Source organism: Hyperolius riggenbachi, chromosome 1, assembly GCF_040937935.1.
Source record: "Hyperolius riggenbachi isolate aHypRig1 chromosome 1, aHypRig1.pri, whole genome shotgun sequence".
Lineage (NCBI taxonomy): Eukaryota > Metazoa > Chordata > Amphibia > Anura > Hyperoliidae > Hyperolius > Hyperolius riggenbachi.
This window is the reverse complement of record NC_090646.1, coordinates 438,191,695-438,211,628: the sequence shown is the minus strand read 5'-3', so window position 1 is coordinate 438,211,628 and position 19,934 is coordinate 438,191,695. Positions and strand designations below refer to the sequence as shown.

At 39.8% G+C, this 19,934-nt stretch overlaps 1 protein-coding gene across 1 annotated transcript; it reads right to left on the bottom strand.

The window, feature by feature from the left end:
* Positions 1–1,326: 1,326 nt before the first annotated feature.
* Positions 1,327–14,087, bottom strand: NXNL2 (nucleoredoxin like 2). Its single transcript, XM_068271450.1, has 3 exons — positions 14,001–14,087; positions 13,057–13,562; positions 1,327–2,558 (listed from the first exon to the last, which is right to left on the bottom strand). Exons 2-3 carry the CDS (start codon positions 13,353–13,355, stop codon positions 2,387–2,389), a joined length of 471 nt encoding a protein of 156 aa, XP_068127551.1. The 5' UTR covers positions 13,356–13,562; positions 14,001–14,087; the 3' UTR covers positions 1,327–2,386.
* Positions 14,088–19,934: the final 5,847 nt, after the last annotated feature.

Genomic DNA, 19,934 nt, shown 5'->3' with positions numbered 1-19,934 from the left:
ATGCCAGCAGAGGAGCACAGCCCTGATGTTAAGGAGGTCCTGGCAAGCTGAGGCAGTAGTGAAGGCGGTATGGGAAGCCTCTATAGGATTCAGAGGCTTCATCCTTTGGAAAGCATCTGTTTTTTAACCCGAGCTTCGGCTTGGGTTCTCTTTAATGATGCATTTAATGCTGTGAGATGCCCATTGATGAACAGAGAAATGTGCAGTTTGACGTATTCATTTTCATGGAGCCATTGGTAGCCTCCTATGTTTAGAAAGCTACAAGAGTCCATGCTTCTCTGCCTATGTGTGCAGCAATTTTTTTTTCTAAAATGTTGGGAGCCTCCTGCGATGCCAGTGATGTATAAGCAAATGTACACAAGTTCTTTTCTATATTTATTTCAGTGGAGTCACAGGAGTCTGTGGTTCTCTGCACATCACAATTGGATCCTGCATTGCAATCACCGTTGCTGCAGTGTACTAAGCCAAAGTATGACAACCTGCAGTCCTTCAGCTTACACATCAGACTCCTAAAGTTCTGTTTTTAAATATTTGCATAAATAGCTTGCTGTATTGTTTGCTGTCATTTTTAAAAACGAGAGAGGGTGACAGAAATGGAAAGATAGGGAGCAATATGAGAGAAAGATGAGAATAAACATAAAGAAGAACTGAGCGGGAGAGAGTCTCAGACAGAGAGATGGAATAAAAAGAGAAAAAGGTGAGTAGGAGATAGAGTCTGAAAGGTGAGAACAAAGGGGGAAAGAAATCTCAGAAACTCACCGTCTACCAATCACTGCAGAGAGAGTACACAATGGCTCTGTATCTGGAAAGGCTACACCACCACAAAAACAAACAGACCTTGAGCATGTACCATCTGAGCGCCCACAACCTTGAGATAGAGACAGGATGACACAGACACACATGGAAGCCCCGGGAGGAGAGACTGTGCAGACAATGTGACCAGGGGGTGCTGGAGGATGAGGCCCACTTCCTGCTACACTGCAGCAAATATACACCTTTGAGGACTGCCCACTTCCAGAGACTCACCACCAACATACCAGATTTCACCTCCACAGATGAGAAGAGGAAATCCTACTGGGGGGAGAGGAAAAAACTGTGTAAATAGCTGCCCGATATGTCACTGCCTGCCACCAACTGAGAGGAACATGATACCACATGCACTGAAATACCCCCTATACTCCCCTCTCCTATGGACTGTATATCTATACCCCCCTGCCCTATGGACAGTATATATCATCCCCCCATACCATCCCTTACATGCTCTACACCCCTATGGACTGTATACCTATATCCTTCCCTTATTCCCACAATCCCCCCCCCCCCCCTGCTCCCATGTTAATGCTTTGTTTTTGCTTTGGCAATGCTAAATGTATTTTGGTCCAGCCAATAAATTTTTTGGGGATTTGGAAAGAAAGAGAGGAGGACAGAGCAAGAGAGACAAGAGAATGAAAGAGTCACAGGGGTGTATTCACCAACCTATGATAAAACTGCGATACCTAAGACAGAAAGGTAGTGCGCTTTGCAAAATTAGTGTGACCTGCATTACCTAGGTAACATGTACAGTACATTGCACTACACTTCTTACCTATGTAACATGGGTTGCGCTAAATGTGCAATGCATGGTACCCTACTAGCGGAAGTACCAATAAAACTGCATCCTCTGCGCACATTGGCTTCACCAAAGGTTAGTGAATACATTCCAGGGAAAGAAATGGAAGGAGAGAGGGGAATACAGAGGAACAGAGGGATGGGATAGAGGGGTGTAAGGAGGGGGGGTAGAAATGAGGGAAAGATAGACAGTAGAGAGAGAGAGAAAGAGAGAGAGTCAGGGAGGAAGGGGGATAAAGGAAGATGGAGAATTTAGGTGCTAACTGTTTACTTTTTTTTACTGACTGTGATGCAAACATTAAGGCAGGGTTCATACTTATTAAACATCGCCTTCAGATTGCTTTTTTCTCGAAATTGCGATCGCTGCAAATGTAATGTATTTCAATAGCATCACATTATATTTGCTATCATTTGCAAATCTCTATTTTCGATTTGGATGGCAGCTCTGCTTTTTTTAATTTATATGTTTCAACGCAAGTCAGGGAGAATGTAGAAAATAACATTTTGTCTGATAAATCCCATACAATTTTCATGTCATTTACGGTAGGTGCATTTTTTTTTACATAAATTATCTTGTTTGGTATTCATTAACAGTTTGCACTGCAATTTTTCCAAAACAAATGCATTTAAGAAGTCACACACTGTTTCCACAAGAACAAGTGAGAAGGAAGGCACCCTACAATATGTGTGGAGAAGATTGTACATATTTTTTAAACGCCTGAAGAGAATACAGGTCAACATCATTGCAAATTTCCTGAGGTAAATCGAACCCTTGGCCTTATTTGCTTGTAAAGTTCTGAAAGATATCTGCCACTTCAAGCCATGTTCTGAAGCAAGCCAGTCCTCTATCTCGAATTTGCTTTTTCCCCTTGTTTGTTATGACATCTCCGTTTGGTTTCACAATTATCAGTCTTGGTATGGCCATAATAGTGTATTTATGTTTCAGTTCACTGCAGGAAAAAAGAGAAAGAAATTAAAACCCTGACAGTTGGTTCATTGTGCTATGCCAGCGTCAAGATACTTTATGTGCATTAATTGTGTGGCAAGATGGATTATTTTGATTTTTTTTATGAAAAAGAGGATATATCCTCAGTCAGTTTGTGGATTTGTTGCCAGAAGTTCTGGAGTTTAGGGCAATTCCAAAAGATATGGAGCAGGTCAGCCCCTCCTACGCCATATCTTCAGCAGTTGAATTTGCTAAGGAGGGAAGGTGTTTTGTACCAGTAAGTGAGAACTTTGAAACCGTGTTCCTGTGTAGTTGCAGTACTTTTTATTAATCGGAATAAAAAATTGGACCGTACTAAAAAATCGGAATCACATGTAGTGTGCAAGAGGCTTAAATTGACTGCCAGCAAAAGAAAAAAAAAAAAAAACTCAAATAAAATGTAATCCATTTAAGACAAAATAAACGATAACTTTAAAAACTAGCTAAAAAATGTCTAACATGCAGGATGCATCAGTGGGCTTAAAATCCTAACTCTCTACATATTCTGAAAACTCCTCACCCCTATGTCAATTTCCTTTCTTTATAAGATGCAATATAATATCTCCAGATGTATATATATATATATATATATATATATATATATATATATATATATATATATATATATATATATACTAGCTGATTGCCCAGCGTTGCCTGGGTATGTATTTGGCTGGTGTTGGCTCTGCATACTTTTTCTAACCCTAACACACAATTACTCAATGACCAAGTTTGTGAGCTTTGCGGTCTTTGGTGTCAATAATTTGCATTCAAATGAGAAAAAATCTAAATGGCTGTTTGTGGCTCCACCCCCTTTTCTGAATTTGAACCCCAGTCACCCAATAACCAACTGTACCAGGTTTGAGGCCTGTGCCATTAACAGTGCAAGAATGGCAGCAATTAAATATTCCCCTTGAAAAGCAATAGGTGAAGTTTGATTCACTTTTGTAGGCTCCACCCACTTTTCAGAATATTAATCCCAGTCACCCAGTGACCAACTGTGCAAAGTTTAAGAACCCTGCCATTAACAGTGTAAGAATGGCTGCAGTTTACATTTTCCCAGTGAAATTTGTATTTGTCTCCACCCACTGATGACCCTGCGTTGCCCGGGTATATATTTGACTGGTGTTGGCTCCGCCCACTTTCTAAACCTAACGCACACACACTCAATGACCAAGTTTGTGAGCTTTGGGGTCCTTGGCATCAATAATTTGAATGTTCCAATAGCAATTAAACAAATCAGATTGGCTGTTTTTGGCTTCACCCCCTATCCAGCATTTGAACCCCAGTCACCCAATGACCAACTGTAGCAGGATTGAGGCATCTGCTATTAACAGTGTAACAATGGCAGCAATTTAAATATTCCACTTGAAAATCAACAGGTGAATTTTGATATGGCTATTATAGGCTCCACCCACTTCCCTGAATATTAATCTGGGCAAAGTTTGGGAACCCTGCCATAAACAGTTTAAGAATGGCTGCAATTTACATTTTCCATGTGAATTTTTTTTTGCCTCCGCCCACTGTTTGTAACCTTGACACGCAGTCACTCAATGACCAAGTTTGTGAGCTTTCGGGTCCTTGGCATCAATAATTTGTATTTTCCCATGAAACGAAACAAATCTGATTCACTGTTTGTGGCTCTGTCCCCTTTTCTGAATTTGAACCCCAGTGACCAATTACCAACTGTACCAGGTTTGAGGCTTGTGCCATTAACAGTGCAAGAATGGCAGCAATTTGAATATTCTCCTTGAAAAGCGACATGTTTTTGATTGGCATTTTTAGGCCCCACACACTTTTCTAAATATAATTCCCAGTCACCCAGTAACCAGCTGTGCAAAGTTTGAGAACCCTGCCATTAACAGTGAAGAAAGGCGCAGTTTACAATTTCCCAGAAAAATCTGTTTTTAACTCCACCCACTTTTTGTAACCTTGACACACAGTCACTACTCAATGACCAAGTTTGTGAGCCTTTGGGTTCCTGGCATCAAAATTGTGTGACTGGAAGCAGTGTATCCAGCAAAGAAATCTGGCTGTTTGTGGCTCAACCCCTTTACTGAATTTGAACCCCAGACACTTAACGACCGACTGTAGCAGGTTTGAGGCCTCTGCCATTAAAAGTGTAAGAATGGCCTTGAAAATCAATAGGTGAATTTTGATTGGCTCTTGTAGGCTCCACCTACTTTTCTGAATATTAATCCTAGTCATCCAGTGACCAACTGGGCAAAGTTTGAGAACCCTGCGAATAACAGTGTAAGAAAAGCTGCAGTTTACATTTTCCGATAAAAAAAGTTAGTTGTTTTTGGCACCGCCCACTATTTGTAATCTTGACATACAGACAATTTTATGAGCTTTGGGGTTTTTGGCATCAATAAGTTGCATTTTATCATTGAACGTAAACAAATGTGATTGGCTGTTTTTGGCCCACTCCCTTCAGAATTTAAACCCCAGTCTCCCAGTGACTGACTGTAGCAGATTTTAAGCCTGTGCCATTAAGAGTGTAAGAATGGCAGCAATGTAAATATTCCCCTTGAAAATCAAAAGGTGAATTTTGATTGGCTGCTGTAGGCTCCACCCACTTTCCTGAATATTAGTCCCAGTCATCCAGTGACTAACTGTGTCACCCACCCACCCAGTTTGAGAACCCTGCCAACAGAATAGCTAAAATCAATCTAAAAAATCTGATTGGCTGTTTGTGGCTCCACCCCTTTAGTGAATTTGGACCCCAGTCACCCAATGATTGACTGTATCAGGTTTGAGGCCTCTGCCATTAACAGTGTAAGAATGGTAGCAATGTGAATATTCCCCTTGAAAATCAATAGGTAAATTTTGATTGGCTGTTGTAGGCTCCACCCACATTTCTGAATATTCATCCCAGTCACCCAGTGGCCAATGGTGTAAAGTTTGGGAACCCTGCCATGTTAAAATTTTAGTTGTTGGCACCGCCCACTTTTTCTAACCTTGACATACAGTCACTCATTTATCAAGTATATCAACTTTGGGGTCCTTGGTATCAATACTTTGTATATTCCCATTGAAAAATAAACAAATCTGGCTGTTTGTGGCTCCACCCCCTTTTTGAATTTGAACCCCAGTCACCCAGTGACCAATTGTACCATGTGTGAGGCATCTGCTATTAGCAGTATAAGAGAATGGTAGCAGCTAAAATATTCCCTTTGAAAATCAAAAGGTGAATTTTTATTGGCTGTTGTAGGCTCCACCCACCCACCCAAAATTTTAATCTCATTTACCCAGTGACCAACTGTGCAAAGTTTGAGAAACCTGCCATTAACGGTGTAAGAATGGCTGCAGTTTATTTTTTCCCAGTAAAAGTTGTTTTTGGCCCCGCCCACTTTTTGTAACCTTGACACACAGACACTCAATGACCAAGTTTGTGAGCGTTCAGGTTCCTGGCATCAAAAATGTGTGAATGGAAGCAGTTTATCCACCAAGGAAATCTGATTGGCTGTTTGTGGCCCCGCCCCTTTAGTGAATTTGAACCCCAGTCACCCAATGACCGACTAGCAAGTTTGAAGCCTCCGCCAGTAAAAGTGTAAGAATAGCAGCAGTTTAAATATTCCCCTTGAAAATCAATAGGTGAATTTTGATTGGCTGTTGTAGGCTCCACCCACTTTCTTGAATCGTAATCGCATTCACCCAGTGACCAACTGTGGCAAGTTTGAGAACCCTGCCATTAACAGTCTAAGAATGGCTGCAGTTTACATTTTCCCATTTAAAATTAATGGCTGAAATTTGATTGGCTGTTTTATGTTCCGCCCACTTTTCCTGGATTTGTAACCTCGGTCATGAAGTGACCACCTGTGCCAAGTGTGGGGACTCTAGCTTGATTACTGTGAGAATGGCAGCGTTTTACATTTTTTCCATTGACTTGAATGGGTAAAATCTGATTGTCTGTTTGTAGCTTCGCCCACGTGTGAAGGGGGGACGCGAGACCCCCAGAACATATCATCCCAGGTAGTAAGGGATCTGTATACCAAGTTTTGTTTAAATTGGTCAAGCCATTTTTGAGTGATCACGACACACACACACACACACACACACACACACACACACACACACACACACACACACACACACACACACACACACACACACACACACACACACACACACACACACACACACACACACACACACACACACACACACACACACACACACACACACACACACACACACACACACACACACACACACACACACACACACACACACACACACACACACACACACTTCTTGAACAATTGAAACAACTCTGCGTAAATATTAAGGATATACATCGGGTTCACCTTGAAAACACTTTGCTCCTAAGAAATTCAGCAATTTTCTCTTTGCTGACCTATACTCCAAAGATGTATTTATTTCCCCAATACCTCATATTGCAGGACATGGTAAATCTCTGGAAAAAAATGAGCTCACTGCCCATTCCCTCAAAGAAACCTGTTCCGTTGCAACCCTTTTCACGGTCTTAGATCTAGTAATTTTTAACTCATTCTTTGGTAGATTGTGACAACATGGTACTCCCATTGGATGCTCTAGCCTCTGATCAAACTTTAAAGAGAACCTGAACTGAAAATAAAGAGTCAAAATAACTATACACCGGTCATACTTACCTCCTGGGTAGTGTACTACACAATCTCTTTCTCCTCTCCTGCGTCCCATTTGTCCACTGTGATCAATGGATTTCTCCGTCCTCCATTTTGAAAATGGCCATTACCCCCTAACAGCTTTCTGCTCAGCACACTGTTAAACTGTAATACCACCCACTTGAGCCATAGGGAAACAAGGACATTACCTTGCACATTCAGTTGTAACTGACAGCTGCTGATACATAACTGACAGCAACTGCTATATTTCAGTTCTGACATAATCTTGTCAGAATTGGAAGGAATCGTAAGAAGAAAGCTTCTGGAACTGACGGTGATGTTAGCATGTAATATTAATTTGCAACTACGTCATGTGTTTATTTTAAATAATTTTCCTCGCTTCAGGTTCCCTTTAACTTCTTTCCTAACTCTCACAACCAAACACCTACTCCCAATCAAGAAGATTTTCAATGTACCCACCTCAAATGCCATTTTAAAGAATATACAAACTAAAAGAATAGAGTACATATATTGATCCGCAATGGTACCCCGTCCAGGAATTCGTCCTCCATTATTTTTTTTTAACTCAGATGAATAAATTCTCAAAACTTGATGCATCTAAATCTATTAACAAAATTCCAACTTAAAGGTCAACTATCAAAGGAAGCAGGATTCTTGTAACCCATTAATAAAGTACACAGGGATTGTAATAAAAAGCCAGTAATAGTAAAGGTTTTTTTGTATTTTTTACCTGAAAGACAGCACAAAAAGACACTGATGATGCTGGACTGCAGATTTGTCCAACTTCCGCTTGTTAGCGCTCCCCTAATGTCTGGAAATCAGATTGGAACTCGCTATGAGCCAGTGGAGGTGGAAGGAGGGCAATTAGAATACAGGCAGCAATAGCTGGCAGCCTCTGTTGTGGAGTTTAATAATGAGGCTGCAGTTTGAGGGGGGAAATTTTTGTACAGTTTGGGGGAGACTAAATATTGACTATTCCACAACGAACTTCACAGGGCAGCGTCACCTGTGAAGATGGACTAATCTGTAGTCTGAAGCTATCAGTGTAATTATAGGAATATAAGAAAAAGACACTGAGAGCCCAATATGGTGTAGTATGTTTGGAACAATAGTGAATAATGTAATGTGAGAAGGTTATACTCACAAACAAGGGTTACCGCTGAGACAACCACTGTGAATGCAGGTGAGGAGATTAGACTTGTCCTTGTTCTTATTCACTTATTACCTATTTTTTCAGGCCATTTGTCATTATGATTAATATATTATGCCACAGTATTTATCTACTATACTTTGCACTTTAATATTTATTACACAGTGCACTTTATAACGGTGTGATTGGGTCTCCGCTCCCACACCTCACATGGGCATCCATGGTCTGGGTACCCACTGTCTGGCTGCCTTGAGCAGTCGCATCAACTAACTACAAACACCTGTTTACAAAACCGCATGGAAACCTTATGCAAGTTTTTATGCCACAGTCTTTTTTTTTATTTATTTATTTATTTTTTTAGCAATGTTTTTAGCAATTGATATATTTGTATGTACCATATGAATGCTTTTTATATTATGTAGCTCACTGCAGTACTGTACTTTTTGCCTTTGTCCACTGTTTGTCCCCTGTTTTATTGCCTGATGAAACGGGCTTGGTCCTGCGAAACGCATTGCATCTATTGGGGTACTAATAAAGTGTTTATTTATGTCAGACAAGTAGTCTAGTCTGCTTTCGGAGGTAAGTCCACCACTGCCTCCCCAGCATATTTTAAATCTTTTAATTATTGTTTTTATTCTGCTGGCGCCTCTGTTTATCAAAGTAATTATAGGAATGCTGTCTTTAGGTAAAGATGCAAAAAAAGTAACCATCACTATTTTTTTTTTATTAAAACTCTCTGTACTTTATTAATGGGGTTCACAGAAAACTATTTTCTTTGATAGTTGTCTTTTAATCAAGACAGCTTCTTGGTCCTACAGACTCTTGAATTCTATTGATCATTGGGAGAACACACAAAAATTGAGATTTAGATGTAAAAAATCCCCTATCAAATGGTCAAAGTTATTCTGCATGTATCCCCTAGAATGCTGGAAGCAGTACAACGTGTGCGTTATTTGTACCTTGGATGAACAACTGATCTTCTATGTTGTATCCTACACTTTATAAATAAAATATATCTTTGAAGAATTACTTGGAGGACTTTCAATTGTCTCAGTTGTTTTAAAGTATTACCACTTCATTACAAAGAGAATTATTTTAAAGCCAATTATAAAAAAGTGAAAAAAAATCAAATATTTATAGCAGTACTGATAATTCGATACTTTTGTTTAACAAATCAAAGTGGTGCAGATCAGAAATAACCTATGGCTCTTATCCAATTAACTTTTTTCCTGAGTTTTCTCCCTGGAGATAATTTTCCTTCTTATCTAAAAAAATAACTTTTCAGCACCTAGCAATAGAAAAAAACTACTAAACGGAAGGTAACAAAGTAATATCAAAGTTATTTTGAGCAATGTCCTGTTTGGTAAGAGCTTTAAAGGTATTTTATTGGTAAGGTTTGGAAACATATGCTTGGAGAAAACTCAAGAGAAAAGTTAATTGGATAACCTCAGACTGTAGATGCCCTACTGGAATAATTCACATTTCAATTGTCCATAAGGTATTTATGCCAATACATTTTTATGACAAAAAGTTCATTATTGAACAGTTCATAATTACAGTATAGTAGAATCCAGTAAAAAATGGCAAACATCAAATACAATGATAAAAAGTTCAAAGAGCTCTTGCAAAGACAGAAGAGAGCATGTTGATACATAGAGCTAGAGAGAGCTTAACTGATCATAAATTACATAAATTTAGTTTGCAGTGGCGAACTTAGGGGGGATTAGGGTCACCAACCTGAGGCCACGGCAACATAGGTGGGGGTGACTACAGAGCTCCAGACTTGCTCAATGAGGCCATCATTGCATTTTTGTGGGGGCAGGGTTTAAGAATACTGTTAATTTCTCGGCAAACGGGTGAGATATTTACTTGTTCAATTGTCGATCCTATGTTAGGGTACAATGAGTATTATATCAACTATCATGTACATTTCAAACTTGGTTGTCTTTAATGTTGGACGCATTTGTAAGGTGGTGTTTTAGTGAATGGTATCATATGTGCTATGAGCTTGAAAGAGGTAAATACCAAATCAATGTGCTTCTCTCTGCACAGCACCGAAACTCTCCACTACTTACATTAAGATGGCTAGATTTAAGGCTCTTTTTACACTTGAGACTTCAAAATGCTAAGCCATTATATTTCAATGAGGCCTTTTACACTGCTTGGTTTGCAGTACGAAAATCTCAGCCGTAACACAGTGCCTGCAGTGCTGTCCCGGGAGATGCACATGGTTCTAGGTGCAGTGCAAGCATTCGTATATGGACTGTTTGTAGCACTGTATGCGTGGCATCACATAAAAAATGTTCAACGCAACTTTTTCATCACCATTTCAGTGTGATCCTATTTCTGTGGATGTGTACCATAATAGATCAAGTATGAAAGGAGCCTAATCATTGATGGGAATATGTGAATTTATTGGATTGAATAAATATGAGTTTAATTCAAAATTGTGCTGATCAACTATACAGTATAGTCCAGTCCACGGTAACACTTAAAAGTTTTAGATACCTGTGTCTCCTTATGTGTCGTTCTCAGGGTGCCATTTGCTTGTATGTGGTCTGCTCAAAGCCATACACCAAGAATATATACCGTAGCAAGATCGCTAACAGAGACCCTGGAAAAGTTCTGCCAGGAATGTATAAATCACCCAAGCTTCTCTCATTTACATACCGGGAGCTGTGATCCCCTCCAGGAATCCACCTGTCTCTGTCATTAATTAGCATACAGGTGGATTATGTTTAATAGCTGAGGCTTACTCACATTTACTGCTCTGTAACCTGAGTCTGACTGGAGCTAAAAGGTTTGTTTAAAAATGTTGCTGCTTGTGAGTCGTGACTAACAATGTACAAGGCTTGTTCTGTCAGTAGTGAGGAGTGTATTTTCGGTTCTACCTGTATAGTTAGAACCAAAAATGGCTAGAATTTTATTTTTGTTTTTCTTAACCACTCCACCTCCAAGGCTTTTTCCCCTTAAAAAAACAGAGCAATTTTCACTTGTCAGCGCTCCGTTCATTCATAGGCCTATACCTTTATTACTACTTATCACAAAAAAACATATCTTGTTTTTTGCCACCAATTAGGCTTTCTTTGGGGGGGTACTTTTTCCTAAGAATTATTTTATTCTAAAAATGTGTTTTACCAGGAAAATAAAATGGAAAAAATGCATTATTTCTCAGTTTTCAGGCATTATAGTTTTAAAATAATACATGCTACCGTAATTAAAACCCACACATTTTATTTTTCCTTTTGTCCCAGTTATTGCATTGTTTAAAATTTTTCCCTAGTAAAATATATGGTGCCAATATTTTATTTGGAAATAAAGGTGCATTTTTTTCAGTTTTGCGTCCATTCCTAATTACAAGCCCTTCATATATAATGTAACAGTAATATACCCTCTTGACGTACATATATATTTAAAAAAAGTTCAGTCCCTAAGGTAACTATTTATGTATTTTTTTTATTGTATATTTTTTTCCCCACATTTTTTGGGGGTAACTAATGGGGAGTGTGGGAGGTAAGCGGTTAATTTTAAATGTTAAAAAATGTCTTTTGATGAAAAAAACTGTGTAGATGTAATTTTACTATTTGGCCACAAGATGTCCTCACTCATAACTTCCGTATGCATAGTATTACTTCGCAAAGTATCGTTTCTGTGAATGGCTGCACTATCTATTAGACGGCGGCAGTCATTCACACGGGGACTTAGATCAATGAATGGGAACTGTGTTGGCAGCGGTAACAATTGTGGGAGCACCAATAAAAACACCTTTGAAGAAAGCCACTGCACTGGTCTCTGCACCCAAAAAGTCTACTCACCCAGGGAGCCTAGCACCCGCTAAATATCCTTAGCTCACAATATGTTATCTATGATAACTAAAAAAATCAAAGCACACAAAAGTAACATCTTTGTGTTACATAAAATACTGCTTTAGAAATAAGGTCATGAGGCAAAAGTTAATGTGAAGCAGTTAACAACAGGCTCTATGGGAAAAGCTGCTGCTGCTACTCCTGCCTCACTGAGCATCATTATACTATTCAGACCACAAGAGGAGGGGCAGAGAAATAGCTGTCTGAGGACACTGCAGTTTGTGGCTCTGGAGGTCTCTGGTGCAGGAAGAATCCTGAATGACTTCAAAAGTGATTTAGGTGACATCATCTACTAGAGAAGCTTTTACTACACACAGATATAAACAAGCTCTACCACTGCGCTATGGGTCAGGAGTCATCACTAAGAAACATTTGTGTCTGGTGTTGGGTTTTGAAGTACACAAGAACTGAGATATGGGGCTGCCATATTTATTTCTGTTTAAACAATGCAGATTTCCTGGCTGTCCTGCCAAACCACAGTTTCTAATACTCATAACCATAGACCCTGAACAAGCATGCAGATCAGATGTTTCTGACCGAAGTCTGACTGGATTAGCCACATGCTTGCTCTAGGTTTGTGATTTAGACACTACTGTTGCCATAACGATCAGCAGGACTGCCAGGTGACTGGCATTGTTTAAAGGGAAATATGGCACCCAATGTATCCTCTCAGTTCAGCTGTACTTAAAGTCTTATAGCCACAGGGCTTTGGTGCAAAGCCATATAAAGTGTGTAATACCGATTATATAATTAATTCAAATAAAATAAAAGTAAATGTTGAAAGGCATAATCTGGGAAACTCACAACAAAATAACTTACTGTTTATACGGATCGTGCCAGGGCAACGCCAGCCAGTCTCCATGCATGGCATGCATATGATCCACCATGTCTTCTGCACTCTTATCGGAAGAGATAAATACTATCTCAAACTGTGCAGGGGGGTTAGCTTCTTCCACCAGCTCTGCATAAAAGTCACACAGCACAGGAGTGAAGTCCTTGCAGTGCGAACACCATCCAGCTGCAAAATACAGGCCAACTATTTTGTTCTGTAAAGCCTCCTCAGGGTCCACTTTTTCTCCGTCTTTATTAACCAGGATGCGTCCAGAAAATATATCCATTTTAATTACATGTACTGCCAGAGGATGAAAAGCAACCTGTTGTTTCTGTGTGGCCGTTACTACAGCAGACACTATGCAACCTCAGAACACGAGCCGACAGTGATTTATAATTACTCATTTCTTGTAATTCCCTTTAATCCCATTCCCATACATCTCTGAAGCATAATGCCTGTTGCCATCTGTTCTTCAACTGTTGCACAACTGTCACTGTTTAATGAAAGCATAAAATAGTCGGCATTAGATATATGTTACTGTCAAGCTGCTTTATAGGGGTACATTGAACCTTACTATTGTCATTTTAAATAGTGCTTGTAACATCATCATCTACAAATATACAAACAACAAATATAAGTGTAGAGATTGAACATGAAATACAAACTCCCGCATTACAATGATATAGGTTACAAAAACGTAAGAGAAGGGGCATTTACTATAAAAGCGTGCAGACTTCATATTGAGGAACTGTGTATTATTTTCAGGTAGCTTTACTTGCTGGTGCAGAGAGTAATTTACAAACAGTTAATCCTCTATGCAAATAAACAGGAAAAACATGCATCTGTGTGGTACAAAACAAATACTATGCAGCTGACAAGTAATACAAAATGAAAATAAAATTGAAAGGATTTGTGGCATATACATACTTACTTTGATTTATATCCTCCTTATCTCTATTGTGTTCTGCTCCAAGTACTTCAAGAGCTTACTAATTACACACATCCCAGGGCTCCACCTTACAAGCAAGGATTTTTCCTCACCACATTCTCTGCCTTGAGGATTGCTGCCACCTGCTGGAGACTAAGGGGAAGGTCATTAACAGTAAGATTCAAATAAAAATTTAGCTTGAAAAAAAATGCAAACCTTTTTTTGATTGCAGAGTGAAAGAATTACATTTATTTTGACTCCTTATTGCCTAAGGTTAATTTTGCCCTTGCTGCAGTCTAAAGAGTGTATTGTTCTTATTATGAATGTTGACAGGCTGTTTTTGTGTTTATATTTTGATCTGGTTAGTTAGTTAGTTTGGGCACTGGATTTTAGCTACACAGGGTTGCTTTTATTTACTGTTTTGGCAACAAAGCTCTGTATTCCAGTGGTGTTGCCAAGGAGCAATGGGCCCCGTGCAAGTTTTACATGCCACACCCCCCCCCCCACCCCCTCCCAAGCACTCTATACACAACAAATGATACGGCGCACCAAAACCTGCTAAAGACAACCACAGTGTCAGAGGTGAAAGAAGAGGGTGGGGAACAGTTTGTTAATAATTACTACTATTCAAAGTATCTATAGAAGTGAGTATTACAAGCACGAGACCAATAAAGAGCTAATACTGTGGTTGAGGGAGGGCCCTACGGGGCCCCTCTGGCCCAAGGGCTCTGATGTGGGTGCAAACTCTGCAACCCCTATTGCTACGCCACTGCTGTTTTTGTTGGAGTTTTAAACATTTGCCCCTTCATCATTTGCCTAACCCTAATGTTAATTATGGCTGGTTGGGTTCAGGTGGTACTTGAACTTGTCATAGTCAATCCATTGTTTTGAGAGAGAAACATCAATTACATTTCTCAAGTGCTTTGAGTCCGACAGGAGAAAAGTACTATGCAAGTACGTATTAACATTTTACTTGTAGTTACAGTGTACCTAAATCTTCCATTCTCCCGCCGCGGCTTAGTTTAGTTTTACACCGATTTAGAGTCAGTGAGCCACTGCAGCTGTGCGGCCCTCGCCACTTGTGGTATCGCTCGCATTCCCGTCCGCAATAGAGTCCTGCGCATGTGGATCGTAGAGGACCAGCACAAGACAGGACGGCTGCAGGGGGCTGGGAGAAGCCCCAGGTAAGTGAATCTCTTTTTCATCAATTAGTTTAGGTTTCCTTTAATTAAAAGCATCAAGGTATGTTTTAAAAGCATTTATACACAATTATGAAATGCTCCCTACAAATATGTATGCATCAAGGGCCCTGCTTTTTTGAAGGACAGATGAGCAGTGCCCTGTCACTATCAGTGTTAGAGGTGCCCAAAATAATTTATGACCAGCATTTAAACAAACATAACCAGGGCTGCCTTCAAAGGGGAAGCCCTTTGGATCCTAAAGAGGTTTCCCACGTCCTCCTCATCAGAGGGGTTCCAGTGCTGGAACCCCTGAAGATTCGCTTGTCGGAAGCCTCGCACAGGCTTCTGACAAGTGGGTCTACTGCCTGCCCTGTGGAAGGGACCTGACTGGGCTTGGCGATTGCTGCCAGAGCCTGAGCCGGAAGTTGATACCACGCCTATGCGAAACTCGCAGGTGTAAATATTTTGGTGGCTATTTCACAAAGGGAACCCACCCTGGATCAGAGCTGCAGAGGAGGATGGGGGAAGCCTCATTAGGAGAGGCTTCTCCCTCCAGTGGTATTTTTTTTTTATTAAAGTTGCAGGTGTCCTTTACGGTTAGGTATAAAAATGGTGTTAGAGGGGATGTTTACCTGGTATTCTGCTAGAAATAGTTTGGATTTCCTCTAAAATCCACAGGTGCAGCCTTTTGTGAAACTATGGGGTTCCACTGTCAGATCGTGGAGAAAGCTCTCTATGTAGTACGGGTGATGAGGTGAGGAATGGAGGTTAGTAGAGTTAAAGGGGTATCATTCACACTATTTATGACTGTAAAGTAGGGAAAGAGGGGCTACCACTCTACGGAGGACAGATATTTAGAGTTTTAGATTTGTATTTACCCCCCAAAATTCCCAGTTTTTGCATGCAATATCTGGCCTCATATTCGTTTTGTTGTGGTTTAGAGTCCCCAGAGCAGGCTGGATACTTATATATCTAAGCAGCGGCAATAAGGTAGATTACCAAGCTCCTCCTTTTTCCCTTTCCCTGTTCCCCTTAATACAGATAAGTAGTACCCGGTCAAAAAAAAATAATAATAATTAAAGTAAACACAAGCATGCAGGGTGTAAGAGGTTTCTACAGTAATTAACAATGTCTATTTATTCACACACACATCACAGAAAAAGTCTCAGGAGGTCAAGTGGACCTCTTTGCTGCTTATCCCATCCATGCATTCATTCGACTGTAAAGTGGGGAATGAAGAACTAACCACTCTCCAGAGGACAGATAAGTAGTATCCCATCACTCTGTGCGAATGGATGTAAGTAGGGATAGGTAGAATCTCTGAGCTGAGGGTGCAAGAGGTACCCAAAGAAATGTATGACCACCGTTCACACACACATAGAGGTGGGCATGTGGTCCTCTGCGCTGCTTATCCCATCTGTTCGTTTGTATAACTGTAAAGGTGGGAAAGAGGCTCTACCGCTTTACGGATGACAAATAAGCAGTATACCGTCACTCTGTGTCAGGCACACAAACACTGACATACAAGACTCTTATCATAGTTTGACATACCCTAATACTTACCTGATACCAGACATGCCAATGTGACTGGTGTAACACTAACTTTAAGATATGCAGACTAACACCCCATGGACTGTGGCATAGCGATAACCACATAGATCAAATAAGGATTAGATTAGCCAGCATACACATATCCAACACTAGAACAGGGTACCTTTGTGAGCAGCACCAGTCAGAGCAGGAGGACAGGATTAGGGCATACATGCATCCAACAGTGTATTTTTTAAGGATGACTAACACCAGTTACGTTAGGCCAGCATAGTGTTGCGTATGCTATGAGGGTGACTAGCACCACTTACGTTAGACCAGCATAGCGTAGAGTATGCTATGAGGGTGACTAGCACCAGTTACGTTATGCCAGCATAGTGTAGCGTTTGCTATGAGGGTGACTAGCACCAGTTACGTTACGCCAGCACAGTGTAGCGTTTGCTATGAGGGTGACTAGCACCAGTTACGTTAGACCTGCATAGCGTAGTGTGTGCTATGAGGGCGACTAGCACAAGTTACGTTAGGCCAGCATAGTGTAGCATGTGCTATGAGGGTGACTAGCACCAGTTACGTTAGGCCATCATAGTGTAGTATAGGACTCACTCTAAAAGGGTCTACCTCGGCATTGGTGGGTGGGCTTTCAATCCTATTGGCCAACATGTTTTACTTTGCCAATTGGATTAACCAAAGGACTCTCTAACTAAGAAGAATTACAATAGCATAACTTTAGGGTTATCCAGATGCTTCCCTCTACTGAGGTAAGTATCTACATGGAGCACTTTTTCCCTACAGGTACACTTTAAATCATGTGTTAAACATGGTGAAATGAGGATGAACAATTTTGGGGGGGACAACTCAGGATTTTGACATAGTATAAACAATATTTTTTGGTTGTTTTCAGTGTGTTCGTAATCTGTTTTAAACTACTTACTTACAGTTACTATAACATGTAACAGCAAAAATAAAAAAAGCAGTACTGTATTTCTTGTACATGAAGACAACTTTGTTTGTATGTATAAAATGTTATAATTTGAGTCCTTAGTAAATAGACTACTGTCTGTATAGCCCACATTTGGTGGGGTTGGGTTCCTCCCCTTTCCATTTCATTTATCTGGAGAGCAACTACTGAAACCGTACGCCACAGCACTGAATGTGGATGTGTTTTGTGAAACACATTTGCCTTGTGTCTGCATGCCTTGCAGGCTGACCAGTTGGCCTGTGAGAACCCATTTGTATAGATTATTATACCTTGGTCCTGAATTACTACATTATAAGGGGTTTTTGTCTTTAAGTTACCTGAAGACTTTTCCCTAAAGGTGCCTATACTTTACTTGATTCAGGTACATAAGGAGTAATCAGTACACATATTGAACAGGTCAGGAGGCGACCAAAAATAGGTAACTGGATAATAATAACTCTCAAGGAGTGTAGTTTGATAAAAGACAGGATGTCCAATTTATTAATAATAAAGGAAAAAAAATATGTATACAATTCACAATGACAACGCTTTTCTTGGCGTAAGCCGCTTACTCAGGTCAAATACTTGCCTAATTCCTGTCATGTGGCTTTGATGTCTCCAATCATCAGCTGTGCTTCAGGGATGCCATGATCCCATCCCTGAAGCACAGCTGATGATTGGAGACACCAAAGCCACATGACAAGAATTAGGCACGTATTTAACCTTAGGAAGCGGCTTACGCCGAGAAACGCGTTGTCACTGTGCATTGTATACATATTTTTTTAATTAATTATTAATAAATTTGGCATCCTGTTTTTTTTATCAAACTACACTCCTTGAGAGTTATTATCATCCAGTTACCTATGTTCGGGCGCCTCCTGACTAGGGGTGCTCGGAAAATTCCGCGGAATTATTAATTCCGTGATTCCGGACGGAATTGGATTAATTCCGATTCCGGTAGTCAAAACAGAATTCCTATACCTCTCAAACGGAATTCCGCGGAAATTTTATAATTCCGGTGGAATTTTCCGCAATAACACAAAATCTCTCTCTCTCTCTCTCCCCTCCTCCTCCTCCTCCCATCCATCCCTCCATCCATCCATCCATCCATCCATCCATCCGGCGGTATGCGGAATTACCGCGGAACGGAAAAATTGCAATTCCGAGCATCCCTACTCCTGAACTGTTCAGTATATACCTTTCATCCTACCTTGTAGAGTTTCTGTTGAGAATAGAAAAATACTTTTTCTTAGGAGCAGTGACCGAGTGGGGACGGTTATTCAATACAGGCTCAAACGAGTGGTTTCCTCAGGAAGCAACCCACACTTGTGACTATATTCTTTATCAGTATAATATGGGAGTTTACGTGATTGCAAGAATCCTCTGCAAAAGTATTGAATAAAATTGTAGTGGTATAAAATGTATTTCTTCACTTTAAACAATAATAATAATAATTAAATAACATATTTTTTAATGTACAGATAATATCTGTGTGATGGTTAAATTAATTTAATACAAAAATAGCAACAGATTCAATTCAGAAACAGCAGGCCTCTGGAAGAACCAAAAGCCTACACATTAAATTGGGAACATATCTATTTTCTTATAGCCTTGTCTGCCTTATTTACTGTTAGAGATGGTCAATGCAATGCTAATCATTTTGAGTTGATGCACATCTTAAATTAATTTCATGCAAATTCATTCAGTTTGAAATTTGACCACTCAATCGCAATAGATGACGTTTTTGATTGATCCAATCCCACACGTATACAATAAGCTAAAATCTGCATAGCAAATATAATACACATATTGACTAATCTGAATCTCAAGATGCTGTAAACTTAAAAAAAACTATTACATGACAATATACATGCTATTTGAAACGTTTGAAACGACGCCGAAAAATATCAAAAGTGTATAATTTTTCTCCACTGAACCTACATGATGGCGGTCCTCACCATGTAATTTGCATTCATTTGAAGGAAATCTCTTTCTTTTACATGCAGTGCACAACATCTGCTCCTTGAAATGCTAGGCACTCTGCTCCAATAATTAACTAAGCATAATCTACATTGTAAAGGAGACAAGGAGACAATTTAATCAAGTTTGTCTCCACTGGATTTAACGTTAAAATAAATTTTGAAAAGAGGTCAATGTGACTTTTTTTAATTAAAATGAATTTCCAATGTTTATAATAATTAATCTTTTGAGAATTTGTTAGTTCTTATTTTATTAGTACGGAATGGCAAA

Excerpts from the sequence above, each read along its gene's own strand:
- NXNL2 (XM_068271450.1), bottom strand. The coding sequence starts at position 13,355 with ATGGATATATTTTCTGGACGCATCCTGGTTAATAAAGACGGAGAAAAA. Across the intron at positions 2,559-13,056 it reads TGGCACGATCCGTATAAACA|TGAACTGAAACATAAATACA; the intron begins GTAAGTTATTTT and ends TTTTTCCTGCAG.